The sequence below is a fragment of the Lagopus muta genome, chromosome 20 (genome assembly GCF_023343835.1).
Source record: "Lagopus muta isolate bLagMut1 chromosome 20, bLagMut1 primary, whole genome shotgun sequence".
Lineage (NCBI taxonomy): Eukaryota > Metazoa > Chordata > Aves > Galliformes > Phasianidae > Lagopus > Lagopus muta.
This window is the reverse complement of record NC_064452.1, coordinates 1871979-1889007: the sequence shown is the minus strand read 5'-3', so window position 1 is coordinate 1889007 and position 17029 is coordinate 1871979. Positions and strand designations below refer to the sequence as shown.

Here is a 17029-nt window from a genome sequence, read left to right as displayed (position 1 = left end):
CTGGAGCTGCTCTCAATTATACTCACTGCTGTTGGTTTACAGCTCATCTCTCTAGCTTGTGTGCAACATGAAATCAATCATAATATACTTAATTTTCCTTTTGTATGAGGATAATGGTACTTAATTTACAGCAAACTTACAATACATTATTGTAGTCAACGAAAATTTAGACAGCCAAACTGATTGTAATTGTTGTTAACTTTCAGTTCTCGCTGAGATTAGAATATTGGATCTCATCATCTACCACTGCCTGGGTAAAATGATGCATTTAATTTCTTCAGATCTTTTTATTTTATGGTAAACATAACATGGACAGGTTCTTGGTAGTCCTTAAGCTGTTACATTTCTATGACATTGCTGACCAAATCTTTTTTTCTCCTCTGACTCAATACAGTTACAGACATAGAGCTAAAGCGACTGAAAGATGCTTTTAAGAGAACTTGTGGACTCTCGTATTATATGACCCAACAGTGCTTCATCAGGGAAGTTCTTGGTGATGGAGTCCCTCCAAAAGTTGCTGAGGTAATCTGCAAGCTTCTCTGGGGAGGTGTGTGGTTGATAATGTGTGCCTGCAGAAATATGCGACCAAACTTAATTTCTTTCCATTTTTCATGCAGTACCAGTGTGTTCTGTATCTGATGATAATGTAGGAATTACGGCCCTTTTTATGCTCTAAGTGGATTTCTTGTTTGTTTTTCCTGGCTCTGGAGTAGCTATATCAAGACTTAAACTATAGTATTCAGCAGAGCTGTGCATTTTCTTTTAAAGTAATAGCTCCAATGTAATGTAAAGGTAAATTACTTACATATGCAGTGTAGCCTCGAAGGCATCTTTTGAAATCGGAATGATTAGAAGTAGAAGGGTGGAATTCAAATCTCTGCCATAACGCTGGGTCCAAATAGAGCACAAATTTAGTTCTAATAATTTATCCCCTCAAGCATTTGCAAATGCATTAAACTTTGGTAATAGCAGATGATGATCTGAGCATCCTGTGGGACTTTAATGTGTTTGGGTAGCACTATGTCTCCCAGCAGAATGAAATTGCAAGTTATACGTAATGTCTCTGATAGAATGAGATCCTTCTATACTGTGAGCCTCATTTAAACTTGCCTTCAGACATCTTTCAGTAGTCTCGAGTGCGTAGCAATGGATGGCATGATAGGTGGGCAAGGAGAGCATCTCCCAAAGGTATCGTGCAGAACTGTGTGGACATAGGTGTCTTCAGGAAATCTGTCTGGTAATAACCTGAATTATGTCAGGTAATAACTTTGGTATGGAAGTGAATGAGATTTTGGAACTTCCTACCACCTTGTTGCCCAGTGTTTCTGTGGAGGTAGGCTAGAACACTCACTGCAACTGCTAGTCTGCTTCCTACTGCTGCAAAGACAGCAGTGGTAGGTTTTTCTGTACCTTGTTGTATGAATGGCAGTTAAGTAGTTAATAGAAAGTAGCTGGTCTGTGTTAGGTGTTTCCTTTGCTTCCGTTTGCTGGTACAGTGCACTGTAGCTTAGCCAGACCTACCCAGCAGCCTTGGCAAAGCCCATGGCTGGTTTTGTTTGGTTGGATAAACTGTTTCCTGTGAACATAAACCTGAGTGAGTGAGACAGTAGTGTTGGTCTTGTTTTGGGAAACATGGCACTCACGTTTTGCAAAGGGATTTCAGTCTGTTAAGAATTGATTTTTCTCCTTAATGCACTTGGTTGTAGTGGGCTGTCAGGCTCCTTTGAAAGGCACGACTGATAATAGATGGCATTTGATGACACAGAATGTCCTGCACAGTTATGGTAGGGTATCGATGTTCTCTCGTAGTATTTGAAATGTGATTTGTGCAGTTATTTCATAGCAGTTTCATGGTCAGCTTAATTCTAGCTGCTTATTCTTGCCTAGAGGTCAACTGCTCTGAGTGAACTGGATTAGTGAAACCTGATGACAAAAACAGTTATTTCAAATCCAAATTTGTTCCCTAATTTCATTCATAGTCCTGCTACATGAATGCTTGATTTGGCATAGGTACAGGAAGGGGGGTGGGAGTTGCTGGGCAGGCAAAGGTGCTGGGTTAAACCAGAGTTAATGCTGCAGTTCTGAGAGACAGAAGAGGGAAAGTACTTAAAACATGCACAGAAAAATTCTAATCGTATTTAAATGCAGTTGGTAATTTATTTTATTTATGGCTTAGGATTATTCCTGTATTTTTTTTGTAAAATAAATGTAGTATTTATAGTGATGTGGTCAGTGAAGCATCCAGTAGCTTTATGATCTTAGTTCTGTTTGTGAGAGGTCCTCAACCTGTGGGTTTTGTCCAGTGTTTTTCAAATGATTCTCTCTGCTCTGTCGGTGATTCACAGAGTAGTGGCTCTGTCTACCATAGCATGGAACTTTGAACTCTGCCATTGCTATTTGGCTAAGTTGTCATGCAAAGAATATGCTTTTATGGAAGAAGAACGAGAAAACAGTGCATAACTTCATGTACACATCCTGTTAGTAATGTTGCTCATTTGCAGTGTAATGCAAAGCGAACACTATCTAACATGTACATAATAGTTTGATTTATAAAATCAAATCGAGCTCAGTTTCTTTATTTTGCCCTTTCTCTCCCTCTCTTTTTTTTCTAAATATAACTTCTTTAAACTAAAGGTCAGCACATGAATCTGCTATCCAAGCTGCGATCGGTGACAAATCACTTTGTTCTGCCCTTTCACAGTAATAGTTGCCTTTGGCTGCACTTAATGCTTTGTCCTTATGGTTAGATGCCCTGTGTGATACCTATAAGAAAATCATACTAAAAAAACAGAAGTGCTGAAATAACTCCCCTATATAAGAATAATGTATAAGTTCTGACTGCATTGTTTTCTTATACGTGAAGTAGATATCTCTCTTGTGATACTGATGAGGTACTGGTGCTGTGGGAATGTATTTTGGGATTCAAAGGAGGAGTGCAAGTTAGAAAAGCAGTACAACAACAGATGTAAATCCCACTGTTAGCCCAATAGGGTACTGACTTGGGGTGGGCATTGCAGCAATAGGGGCAGTGCACAAAAGTTAAAAGGCTGTTTTTTTCCCTGTCACATCTTTACAAGTCAGCAATTTTTGGTGGTTTACTGAGAGCACATCTCCACTGATGGGGTAACGAAGCTCTAGTTGCTCCAACAACCTCTTGGTAGTTCTGAGGTTATCGTACCCCGATCTGGAGGAGAGTCCACCTTCATTACCTTGGTAAAGAAGAGTAGAGAAATAGCATATGTGAATGAATCCTTCTTTGCAGGATTGCAGCTTGTTAAAAAATACTTCTGTTCAGGAAAAATGTGTCTTTCTCTAATTGAAAGACCCTCAAAAGACAACTTTATAACTGGAATATCTACAAAGGTGTTTCAGAATTAATATTGAAAGTGTTTAGGTGACTGTGAGGTGATTAACTGGAAAAAACATGCAAAATAGAGCCCTGCTATAACTTCTTGCTTTCTTAACTTTGTGGCTTAACTTCTGCTTTATTCTCCTAGGTTATCTACTGTTCATTTGGAGGAATATCTAAAGGGCTGCACTTCAATAACTTGATAGTTGGATTAGTTCTACTCACTAGAGGCAAAGAGGAGGAGAAAACAAAATGTAAGTAATGTAACTTAAAAACAAACAAAAAACCAACAGGATAGTGTGTATAGAATATGCTCTTTTGCTTTGTATTAATGGGCAATGATAAAAGAAAAAGTAAATATTTCTCAATCTAAACCTTATTGAGTTGCATTGGAATTGAATCAATGCAAGTTTTCAGTGATTTAGTTGTTGCACTGCTTTTGGCATTCTTAGCCAGCTCTAAACCTGGTATTTGAAAAGTATAGCTGCAGTAGTTGCTTAAACACTTCTCTTCTTCCTCAGACATTTTCAGTCTCTTTTCTAATGAATCTGGGAGTTATGTGGTTCGTGATGAGATGGAGAAGATGCTGCATGTGGTTGATGGGAAAGTCCCAGAGTCTCTCAAGAAATGTTTCTCTGAGGTATTTAATACAAGTTTTATCTCATTGCATTAAAAAAGTGAGTATTGCATTGTGCAGTTTTTCTGCCATATATATGCAAGTACCTTGTTTAAACATTAGAAAAGTTCTTCATCTTGTAACATACACTGATGTAAGTTGCAGCTTGGTGTGTACGTGCAAGAGTTCACCATCCTGCTTTGCTTAGTCTGCTGCTTTGAAAGATACAGCTTTAGAATAGTTCTTGTGTCTCATTGTGCCTACCAGGAGCTACAACATGTATTTATGTATTAGATTCTTTGAGAAATGTAATTTTCATGAAGCTTTCTGAAGTTCCTATCTTAAACAGGCTTCTTAAATTGACTTGTAGATATTCACAGTACTTCTTTCTCCCAGAGAATGCCAGGTTTGTTTGATTTGTTTGTTTCTGTTGGTATTGGAGGATTACAGACCAGTAAAATTTAGTTGTTGTTCTACATTCTACTGAAAAGCTAGATTGAGGAGCTTAAATTGTGGATTTCAGATTACTTTATTACCTTACGTTGTATGGTGTTCTGTGTTTATGGTACCTTTGGTGTGCTGTGAAGCTTGTGGCCAGCACTGGCTGAGGCAAACTTGTTTAATCTGGCATGGTATCATGTTGGCTTTGTGGGCAGTGATTGCATTCTTCATTCTTGACTGGAATCATAAATCATATGTATGCTGCAGTCCAGTGTCTGGAGCTGACCCACTTCAGTGTTTCCTATATTTAATTTTCCATCAGTGTGGTATGATGAATTGCACCCTACAAGTTAATTGCTTACTGTCCAAGAAATATATATAAAATAATATATTTATAAATATCTTGCAGGCAGAGAAGTATCAATCTGCTTTGATACCATTTTCCTGTTCAAGAAAATGCTCTATATTGATTATCTTTTAAAAGAAAAATAGTGTAATGACCCACTCAGCAGGATTTACTGACCTGTTAATCATACGACGTCTTTGCTGGAGAATGAGAAAGTTTAATGTTCCTGTTGTGGGCCTTCCTTCCTGCCGTATGGCAGATGAGTTTATATTTTCCAGGGTGATGTTGAAAGGTGCTCTTATTCTTTCCTTCAGAATTGTTGTATGTGCTCATCTAGAACAAGGAAGTTTATCTGAAGTTTATCTCTTTTTCCTCATTCCTGTTTCTAAAATGAAGGAAACAAATGCAGTGATATCTGCATTGCTCTGGTTGCTTGAGTTCCATTATGGCTCATCTGTAAAACTTAAGTGATTCAAGTGGTTTTTCTGCCAAAACTTTGCTGTCCTTTGTCCTTCTTGTTGCTCCAATCAATTAGAATGATGTGAAAGCGTTACGAAACGTAACATAGCTCCTCTTCCATTTGCAGAAAGCTGCGAGGAAGAAAGTAGCAGGAAAGCAGAGTGGAAGAGGTAGTGAGAAAATGATGATGTGTCTGATCCAGACTTGTGGATAATGATTCAAAGGAGATTGAGAAGACAATTTGGTCTGCATGTATTTATAGGAGAAAAAGCGTAACACTAATGTAGAAAGAAGAGGCAGAGAAGATCAGTGTTTGGAATCTGGAATAATCCATTACAACTAGAATACGAAGCAAATGATTTAGCAGCAGTGGTGATGAACCATTTTCTGCAGTTGGCAGCTGCCATTACTCCATGGCCAAATGCAAGTTGTTGCGTTCCCTAGAAATGTAATTCAGTGAAGTTTAATGGTCTGTGATATTAGGGAAGTTTAGCCAGTCAATGGCTTCAAATGCTTTTTAGTTTGCAGACTCTTGTTTATTTCCCATAGTCATTAGGACCTCTAGATAATGAGTTTGTGTGCTGATAGTAAGCTTGCTTTTATTTTCAGTATTTCTACATTGCCTACAAAGCTAAGCTGTGATTTCATGGCCACATCTTGAACACCGTTCAGCTCAATGTTTCAAACAACCTCTTGTGCATTTAAATTGTGTGCATGTATGGCTTTCATGTACTCCTGAACAGCCAATTCTGTAAGACATCCAGCAAGAGAAACTTGAGTTAGGAGATATTATGAATGTCACATTTGCATACATGCTATGAAGTAGTTTTTGGACAACAGAAGCATAAATTTTGAATGCTTCTGCAGTGATTCTTAATGCTGTTAGTTATTCACAAACCTAAACTTTTTGTTTTAGGTGTTTGCATACTTACATAAATGTAACAGAATGTTTATGATTTTTTTTTTTAGCATCAGCAATTCAGCACAAAAGAGCTTTTATCTGTCATAATAAGCTCCAATTTGTAAAAGTAACTGCTGCTCTCATGACTTGTAAGAATCCCTTTTTTTTTTTTTTTGTCTAATTCCTATAAACTGAGGTGCAGAGTAAATGACTTTCCAAAGGCCACGCTGAGTAGGAGGCTGAAATGCAGGGAGAGCTAAGGAGTCTAATTTCCTTCTCTGTGCTGTATTTCAGGATGAAATGGAAAAGCAGGCATGGCTCCAAAAAATAATCTTATTGCTTATTTTTATAGGAAATTATTATTCTTACAGCTAGATGGTTTCTGTTTAATCACAGAATGGCCTGGGTTGGGAGGGACCTCAAGGATCGTGAATCTTCAACCCCCCTGCCACATGCAGGGTCCCATTTAATACCAGGTGAACCAATTAATGAGAAAAGAGAGAAAAACAGTCATGTTTTCTTATTTTCTAATAGGGTGAAAAGGTAAACTATGAGAAGTTCAGGATTTGGCTGTTGCACAACAAAGATGCTTTCACGTTTTCCCGTTGGCTGCTGTCTGGAGGTGTGTATGTGACACTCACTGATGACAGTGACACTCCGACCTTCTATCAAACCCTGGCTGGAGTCACACACTGTAAGTAAAAGATGATTCATTTGCACACTTTGTAAAGCTATTTCAGAGATCAAAAACTGTAGCCTTGCTGCTTGTTCATTAAATCTTACTACTCTGATTAGTTCTGTTCTGCATACACAGCTTGTCTGTGCTAACTTGTTCTTTGCTTTTGGTGCTGTGATACATTAAACGTTGTTATGGAAAAGGATACCTCAGGTCAATATTTTTAAGGGGGAGCAACATTTAACAACAGCATTTCCTATGGAAGATAATGACTACAAGGTCGATTTAAAAATAAAAAAATAATAATAATAATAATAAAAAATTCTTCACAGAATGGCTACAGTTGGAAGGACCTCAAGGATCACGAATCTCCAACCCCTCTGCCACGTGCAGGGCCATCAACCTCCACATTTAATGCTAGCCAGGCTGCCCAGGGCCCCATCCAATCTAAACATTGATTCTTAAGTATATCAGTCTAAAGAGACCTGACATTAATACAGGTGTGCTATTTGCTCTTCCAGATATGGTGTGTCATGAAACTGTTGAGACAGTTCTGATGATAATGTTTGCTTCAAAAATAAATATGACCTCCTAATCTGTTTTCTACAGTAAAATAAGAAATATTCCTGACGTATGATGTAGTCAGGGAACTAAATGAAGAGAAGCCTCCTCAGGATCTGCATGTAGGAATGATCTCCAGAGAGCAAATGCTTCCTTGTGTCTACATCTTGATGTAAAAGGAGGAGCAGCTGTTTTTGCAGATGAAATGTAAAAACAAAAGGCTGGCAGATCAGATGTGATGTGCATGTATAATGTAAGCACACAGCGCAGTACTATTGGGGACTTAATATCCCTTAGGAAAAAGGTGTTTGCTTTTGAGATATCAATGGTTTGAACAATCTGCTTGTGCTTTAAGCAATCAGATTTCTTCAGGTGGAGCCTGGCAGTTTCTCTCTTCGGTGGTTGAATTATTTGTATAAAATTACGTATAGTTTTTTCTTTTGCTTTTAAGTGTGAGCATTACAATTGTGTTTTGACCATCTAAAATGGAAGTACGTAATAAAACCAGAATTTATAGATAGATAACTTATTTGCATTACAAGAGAGACTGCAATAGACATGGAGGCTTCAGGAAACCACTCCAAAACCCTATAGGACAAAAGGGAATAATAATTTAAAAAACCTTTCTGAATTGTGTAGGTTCGTGGGTGCTCTGTGTTCTTTCATCTGGGAGATGTGCAGGCATGGCTGCTCCTTTATGCGTTCTGGTTTGTATGATCTGTTGGAGAAGCAACTTCATCTTTAAAGCCTTGAGAAAAATACAGAATTTCAGGTCTGTGCCGGGTGTTCCAACACTGTGTATATTCTAGTGGGGAAAAAGACCCAAACCCTTGCATTCAGGGGAAAACAAAGCAACAAAGTGTTGCTGTGTGGGAGATCAGGCTACTGAGAAATTCAGTGTGTTGAAGCAGCTGGCAGTGTTGTGCTTCTTCACCAGCAGCTTACTTGGAGAAGCTCTTGGGTACTCACAATGAAGATGGAAGTGAACAAGAAGTTTTCCCTTGTCAGGATTAAAAGCTGAAATAAAAATAAGTATTTGTCAATGTTTGAAACAATTGTTGGATCTTGAGGTATACAGTGAATCTAGGATCAAGGTTTTCATTTTGTTCAGGGGAATAGCATAGCTTACGCTTAGCACTGAATCAGTAAAACGTTTCCAACTGTGAGGTGTCTGCAGTTCAGTATATTTGACCTCGACTGGAAAGCTTACGTTACAGGGTGTGTTTGGACTGCTAAATAACAGAACTACAAGAAAGTTTAATTTTATCTTACAACAAATGTTGTTAACAGAAAAACCAGTGTATTTGTGGTGTGTTAAGGTGGCTGCAGCTTGGTATCGTTCAGAGGACAGATGTGGGAAACTGACTGCACTTGGAGATAGTAAGAAGACAAACTGGTGAACTGCCCAGCCCTCCCAAAGCCTGAACAAATGCTTTTCATTGTGACCAATGGTTTCCCTTGAGACTTGAGGCAGTATAGGAATCTCACAACAGATGTGAAAGTAAGGATAATCTGAGTGCTTGTGCACTTAAAAGTAATTGCACTGAATGAGATATGAACACCTGGGGCCTTGCTTTTTTTTTTTGTTTTTTAAGTTCAGCATTTACAGTCTAGTTAAGTCGATCTGAAGAACAAGAAAGTAATCTTAACTTAGCTGAGTGGGTAGAGCATAAGAGTTCCTTTTGTCTGAAGTCAGGTTTGTTTGTAATTCTTCTGATGGGGATAATTGTCCTTTGGGAGAAAAAGAAACAGAAAGAATGTTGGATAAACTCAGACAGATGCTGTTAGCAGAATGTATAAGAGAGCACACGTTGGGAATTCCTGCTCTCAGCTGAAGACTCATTAATGAAACTCTCTGGTGTGGTGTCAGTGTATCCCCAGTGCTGGGGCTGCGCTCGAGCCCAGCTCTGCGTGTTCTGTTAAACAACTGATGGGATGGGAAAAATCAGGACAATAAAACAGGGAACATTAACATTGATTTAGAAATTGACAGTGAGCATTGTACTGCAAGGCACCAGTGACTCCATTTACATTTGTTTAATGAGCCAGGCTCTCAGGGAAACAAAGGAATTCTAATTTTTCAGTTGTAAATAACATTTGTTTTGGAATGCAGATGACTTCAATTATTTTTCTCAACGCATAATTGGAAATTAAACTTCAGAGATACAGGAAGTTACTCACACTTGCTGCTTTTAATCAAATTTTGTTCCATTTCGCTTAAATCAAAAATATGAGTCATTTTGTTTAAAAGTTACTGAAATAACTGAAAGTTTTCTTGGACCGTTGTTCCCCACAAGTAATGCAGTGGTTGTGAGCCTCCCTTCTGTGCCAGCAGTGACAAACTGGCACCCTTTTGGACTGTCTCAGTTTTTCGGTGTGATTGCATACTTCTTGTTTTTGTTTAGCTGATCATCATGTTGAATAGCATTGTAGTGGTACATGTAAATCAAAGACAGTCCTGCCAGGAACTGCTGCTAATCTGAATTTCTCTGCAGGAGAAAGTTTCCTACAAATAATTGTAAATCCTTAATAATTGCAAATGAAACACCTCATCTCCTCTGGTTCACTGAAATCCAAACACAGTAATTCAGCAATACACCAGCTGTTGTTCTGGTGCCCTAGCAAGTGTCCATCCTAAATGCACAGTGGGGCTCTGTTGCTCACTTCAGCAGATGGATGCAGAGGAGCAGGGGCATCTGGAAAGGTGAGGTTTTATGGCCTGGGTGGGCATAATTCTTCTGATGCAACCTAGGTGGTGTTGCCTTTTTGCAGCTGTGTCTGTTTGGTGTATCCCTGTGCTGGCCTGCGTACTCAGGTTTTCTGTCCTTTTCTATGAGGAGAATGGTCCCACTTACAGAGGTAGCGTAGTGATAGGCTGTGTAATTTGTCCTTCTCTGTCATCCTGTTCTTGTGTCACTCAGTTTGTGCTAACTGACATCCTAATACTCTTCTGAAGGGACCATTTTCTCTTGTCAGAAAAATTGATCAAAACTCCTTGCTTTTGTGACGGCTCTCACAGAGATTCAGTATGACAGTGTTTAATCAGTATAATGACTATATTCTAGAACGTAGTTATTGCTGATTTAACATAATGAGAGAAGTCCTGGATAACTGGATGGCATGATTGCAAAGCAGGAGCGAGTTTTTGAAACTTAAATTGAAGCAGAGTGCTGTGGAAGTAACCTCTTCTGTCAGAGAAGTTCATGATGCACACAGATCTGTGCAGCACAGTGGGGCGACTGCTTCACTGGGCTGCTGGGAAGTGTTTTTCTGCTTCTTCAGTTGTGGCACCCACCCTTGGGACACCATCTCTTAATGATGCACAGAAGGCTCCTGTGTAAGATGGTTCTGAAAATTCAGATTGTATTAAAGGTGTTTTTAGGATACATTCTGTTCTCTCCTGTTGGTTTTTTTGGGGGTGTGTGACTGTGTGCCTTGAGGCAAGGTGTCATGCTTTATGCCTCTGCAATGTGTGTTCAAATCCTTAAGGTACTGATACACACTGTATTCTGCTAGATGAATGTCTGGTTGGTAGCATCTGATGCACTGTGATGTCTTGGTTGAAGTTGTAGTATTCCCTTCTTTATGTGTCCTTTAATAAAAAAATTAAAAAATATATATTAATTAAAGAAGCAAAGGGAGGGGGAGAGGATGGGGGAGAAAAGGTATTCCAGCGGAGCAGGCCAATAAGAAGAAGCCTCAGTGTCACTTAAGCTGCATCTTGCACTTTGTTATCCTCTTAGTTCCCAGGTTATTTTATGTCTTGCAAAGCAGCTCTCTGTGCCCCACGTCCCAGGATCTTCCACGCGTTAATGTGGAAGTGGTGAGCAGCCACGTTCACACAGGAGTGCTGCCCGTTCACCACGCAGTCTTGGCTCTGGCCCGGGTGGGTGGCGATGGGCAGCGCTGTGCCTGGGGACTGGGCTTTGCCTGCAGGCTGTCATGGTGAGCGGAGAAGCGAGCCGAGTTTCAGGTAAAATGTTGAGAATATGGTATGCTTCTGCTGCTGTGAGCCAGAGAGGATTGTGCCGTTAGGTAGGTAAAAATTAAATCCTTCATAAAACGTATTCAGATGGGTCTTTCATTCTGATGCTGTTTAAAAAACAAAGAACAAAAAAAACCCAACTGTAATGAAACCTTAAATTTTGTTTTCCCTAAGAATATTATTCACGGCTGTGCTACCTGTGTAATATTTAGGGAGTACGTTTCATGGAAATGGAATTAAAATGAAGAGTGCTTTCTTTCTTTTCTTTTTAGTGTTTATTGCTGATGTTGCAGCCTATCAGTCTCTGTGTAGTGGCTGGTTTTAAATTGGCTTGTTTTCAGTAGGTGTGCAGTTCTTGCTGAAAAGCATTAGTTTAGCTGTTCTTCCTTTGCTGTTTGAGGGCTCCAGTTAGACCTGTGCTGGCCCTTGTCTCATGGCCCTCTGCTTGTGCTTGTCTGACAGTGAGTTTCAGAGCTGAACTAGAAAGCCCCATTCCTGATCCTATGGATCTGGAAATTTTCCATGTTTTAATAGAGAAATAGCAAGAGGAAAATGAAATGTCACCATCACATGGTCATCTATGCTTAAATTTCACAGGTGCTTAATGTGTGTTACCTCGAATAATTACGTATCTTTAATTGACACAAATGAGTATTTGCCTAAGAAGCTATTCTGTTCTTATGTTTTGGAATATATTATATTTAGAAGATTAAATGTTACCTATTTAACGTTTACGTTTTGACTCACTAAATGAAAGTCTACTTTGCACCTCCTGACTTGGTTTGTACAGGCATTAGAAACAGAAATTTATGCTTTGAGAAGTTAAAATACTTAATGCAAAGCCTATTGCAAGGAAGATGGCATTTTTTCATACACATCATTGTAAGTACATAAACATTAGGGTGGTAAGTAGTCCTTATCACGCTTCATTTAAACTTCAGTATCAAACATGATTGTATGTATATATCCTAAGTGGCACAGGATTCCTCGTTAGGTGTAATGAGGAATGTATGGTGTATGGTGCATTGCGTATGCTGGGATTAATTTGTGACATTATGTGCAAAAAAAACCACTGAAGAAATTAGCTGACAGCTGGCTTCTGCTCTTCAGACTTAAACATTTACATGTGCTATAATCCAGTAAGTCTCTGTTTTAGGCAAGCAGGGTAGGCCTACAATTCTTGTTACCCTGAGATAAAAATATTGTTACATTTTTACTCCTAGTCAGTCTGAGTCATGTAGGTCTGTTCAGCACAAAGAATGCTCCTTTGTCCTCCTGTCAGTATCACTTTCTAAGACATTTGGCTCTTTGCTGTAAAGCTCTTTCCTGTGTCCTGTCAGTTTTCCCCCAGCACAGTCCCTCCTGGCTGTCCTGCCCCTTCAGGTTCTGCCCTTGTTTGGTGCCTAGCAGTTCAGAGAATCTTGCTGTATTTAAGATTCTGTCTCATGAAGTTGCTTTCACTTTTTGTTGGTTATTTTAATTTTTGATTATTTCTGTTCTTGAAACTCCACAAATACGCCTTTTTGCACCTCCTGCAGAGTGCTGATACTGCAGCTCTTCTATGACTCCATGCAGGCTCTTTCAGTGTGGTAGCACGCTGATCCCTGTGGAGGCAGTGAGATTGAGGGAAAGTGTATTTTATCTGGCAGACTCTTTCTCACCTGTTGCTGCCCAGAGTGAGACAGGAGAGTCACTGGGCCATCACAGCACAGCACTGCTGTGTTTCGTGGCACGTTCCAGCTGCCTGCCATCCCTCTTGGCTGTTCCACTTAGGCCCATGGAGCTGCCTGCATCTGTGGCACTGTCTTAAGCATCTGATGTTTCTATATGCTGATTTTCAAAGAAGTAACTGTCCTGTTACTCCTTGAATTCTATGATCAAATTCCTTTGTATGTGTATATTAGTGTTTCCATATGTATTCCAACATAACCAAGAGCTAGCAGATGACAGTCCAGATAAGGGAACTGATCCAGCTGGGAAGGAGGAGGAGAGAAGAAATAAATCAGTTTTTCTGCGGGGTCAGTTCTCTTATCTCACTTATGATGTAAATGCACAGTAGCTGATAGTGGTGCAAGTGAGGATGCTGCAGTGTGCCTGGCACTAAGAGGAAGGTGAGTTGGAGTTACATGAGAAATACGTGACCCTCAAGCTGCAGCTTTTGTGTGGATGTTCTGCACATCAGCATCTCATCTGTTTCGTGCCTGTGCTGAATGTGCATAGGAGGAGGGCTTATTTTCACTGAAGTTGCTTTTCTAGTTGCTGCATAAAAGCACAGAGAGACCCAAACCTTTCCTGCTCCTTGAGCCTGACTTCAGGTGTTAATCTTTTATTTTATTTGAACAATTTCCAAACTTTGTTCTGATGAGGGTATGGTGATGTATGCTTTGTGTTGCATAATGCCCCCTGCCTGTTGGGTAGCTGCAGATCATGCTTGTGTTACCTAAGCTAGTGTTTGGAATAAATTGCTGCTGTAAATGACATAAATAGGAAAAATCAATACTATTTTAACTTGACATGTGACTTTCTTGGTCTTTTCTTAAGCTTTACAGGATTATTATTGTTTCTGTAGACTAAACCAGGCCAAATAGCTCAAGTTAAACCTATTAGAAAGCTGGCATGGATTTAAAGGCTCAGAACCATCTGGGAATGGGATCACACGTAGTGGTTCTTAATATAGACAGCTTTGTCATTACATATCTATTAGAGAACCAATTAATTTGCACTGACCTGAAGCGGTGCTGTGACACACTTGCGTATGTGAAAAAGGCTAAAAGTATTGTTGAGCAGAAATTTAAATATATATGTGTTTATATATAAATGATATTAATTTGAAGGGTAAAACTACAGCTGATCTGTAAAACTTACAGAAATTAACCTTTGTATACGAATTGAAAGAAAACTCAGCTTCTCCCTGTGCCTATTTCTATTCACCTTTGCCTAACACCTTTTTACTCAGTCTCTTTCCTTTTCCCTTTCTTTACATCAGATTGTGAGTTCCTTGGTATAAAGTCACTGTGGGGTTTATGTAATCCCTCTGCAATGTTGACCAGATTTCTAGGTGCGTCTCTGATAAAAACAACAGAGTAAAATAAAATACTTGTTTGGAAATAATGCTGGAGCAGTATGTGAATGTCACATCGAAATTCAGCCTTACTGCTGTATAAGTAGGCCCAAACTTTCATATAGGGATTTTTCAAGGGCACCAAGGGATTTTTTTTTTGTAAGAGTTCTGGTTGCTTTTTTTTTTTTTCTTAGTGCTGCTTTACATCCATTTTAGAGCATGAAATATTGGCTGGTTTTGAAAGATGGCATTGTCATATAGCCTGCGTGTTCAATTCATTGAGAATATGTGAAAATGAAGAGGTTGCTGGAGCCTTTTGTAGAGTGTTCATTTCTGTACGTCTAAACACTCATCACTTGCAGACCTCATGCTTCTTGACATTAAATAGCTAAAATTATTCTGTAGGTAAACCAGGTAATAACAGAACTTTACAGCTTGTATCTTTATTATTTACATGCATGAATAAAACAAAACAAAACAAAAAGCACCATTCTCTTTGTGACAAAATTGTGCTGTGATCATATTTAGTGCCCAGTTCTAACGTGGTCCAGGTGTTGGTAGATCTCCTTTTCTTTGTGTTGCTTATACAGTGGAAGAATCTGACATCATTGATCTTGAGAAGCGATACTGGCTGCTAAAAGCTCAATCAAGAACTGGACGCTTTGATTTAGAAACATTTGCTCCCTTGGTTTCCCCTCCTATTCATCCATCTCTGAGTGAAGGTATGGAACTGCGACAGAGCATGCGAGGAAACAGTGTGCTGTGCTGTTGGGGCCCTGGTGGCCTCCTGACATACAGATTTTAGTGCTTCAGAAATGGGACTGTGGTTTTGCTGTTTTTTAAAATATTTTAAGCTTAAATTCAGTTCACTGACTTGTGAATGTTGGAAATAAGAAACAATGCCTGAGAATCTGCATTCGTTGTGAAACGTAGAATGACAAATGGAAGCAGTACTTCTGGCTGCTGTTCTTTAATACACTTTATTAAAAATCAGTTAAAATTACAAATGTTTGTCCTTGCTGTGTGAGCTGTTACAATTCACATAGATGCTGTTGTCAGCTGTTTCAGTCAGGTGCTACAACAGATGCTTTGTTGTTTGCAGGTTTGTTTAATGCCTTTGATGAAAACCGAGACAATCACATAGATTTTAAAGAAATTTCCTGTGGGCTCTCAGCATGTTGCAGGGGACCCCTGGCAGAAAGGCAGAAGTGTAAGTATGCAAAGTATTAACTATTAATTCTAGAGAACTTTGTCAGTTTGAGCAAGTACGCTTAATTGTTTTCACCTTCTTAGAAATTTGTTCTACTTGAGTGTGTTCAGAAGTTAAAAAGTAAAATGAAGTTTTAAGTAGGAAGGCTTCCCTTTTTAAAGCATGATAAGACTGAGCTCTGTGTACTTCCATAGCTGATACTTTGCAAGTTATGTTGCACTGTTCTGTAGCTATGTGTGTTGTCCTGTCTGCTGTCAGCTTTCAGCTGGCTTCTTTTCTGCAAGGTGTTGTTCTGCGTTGGGAGAACCTTCCTTCCATACTTCACCAAAGCCATATTGCTGGAACTTAAAGGCATTTACTGGGGATTTCTGTATGCACATATGTTCCCTGCTAAGTCACATCAGAAAACACAGCACAAAATTGCAGGAATCTAGATTACAGTTTATTAAACACAGCTGCTCCATTTCCTCACTACCACATGCATCCTGCCTCATCAAAACTGTCAGCACTAAATAATGTTCTTGTGACTCTGCAGACTTGCATTCTGCAAGGGAAAAGAGAAAAGTTGAGTGGTTCTGATGCACAAAAGTCATTTCCTTTTTTTTTTTTTCCCCCAGTTTGCTTCAAGGTTTTTGACATTGACCGGGATGGTGTGCTGTCTCGCACAGAGCTTAAAGAAATGGTGGTTGCACTTTTAGAGGTCTGGAAAGATAACCGTACTGATAAAATACCTGTAAGTTATATGTATGTATTTTCTTGCTCACTTGCTTCTGTTTCTTAAAATCATCTTTCAAAAGTAGGAGTAATATTCCTGTTTCAGATGTCAATCTTGTTTGATCAAGATTTCAGTAGTTTCAGTGAAATAAAACAACTTTTAAACTGTCTTAACTGAGAACTATTGATAATATAACTTTGCCCTGCTGTAAACCAAAGTACTGCCATGGCTGTAATGTATGCTGCTTCATATGAAGGAGCCTCAGGTACAAAAGTACAATTGCCTGGAAGCACTCAGTTGTGAACTACGTAGTGCTATCGTCAGCCTTCTGATAGTTGCATCTTTATTCTGAACACACACTGCTCCAGAGAGTGCTTTGAGAATGTGAATCTTTTTTCTAATCCTTTTGTGTGCCAAGGAGTTGGACATGGATTTGTCTGAAATTGTAGAAGATATTTTGAATATGCATGACAACACAAAGGTAGGAATTTGCTGTTTTCCTGTCATTTCTATCAATTATATCAGTATCTTCAATTTGTGTACATAAATTAATAAATGAAATAGTTGTGTGCTTTCCTTGAAGCAGAGGTGTCAATAAAATAATCTTATGTGAAACGTCAGTTTTCCACATTGTTCTGTTGCAAAGTAATGTTTGAATTTATAAGCCATTATATACAATGCTAAACCAAAATAAATAACCAAATAAAAT

The 17029-nt window shown here is 39.0% G+C and overlaps 1 protein-coding gene across 4 annotated transcripts in view; it reads left to right on the top strand.

The window, feature by feature from the left end:
• USP32 (ubiquitin specific peptidase 32) overlaps positions 1-17029 on the top strand; it is a 58837-nt gene that overhangs the window by 15516 nt on the left and 26292 nt on the right. For all 4 annotated transcript variants that reach the window (XM_048966611.1, XM_048966608.1, XM_048966607.1 and 1 more), the window contains exons 2-9: positions 395-522; positions 3498-3603; positions 3871-3989; positions 6647-6806; positions 14986-15117; positions 15498-15605; positions 16223-16338; positions 16739-16801. In XM_048966611.1, coding sequence (XP_048822568.1) covers positions 395-522; positions 3498-3603; positions 3871-3989; positions 6647-6806; positions 14986-15117; positions 15498-15605; positions 16223-16338; positions 16739-16801 — 932 coding nt within the window. The remainder of the gene's footprint in view (positions 1-394; positions 523-3497; positions 3604-3870; positions 3990-6646; positions 6807-14985; positions 15118-15497; positions 15606-16222; positions 16339-16738; positions 16802-17029) is intronic.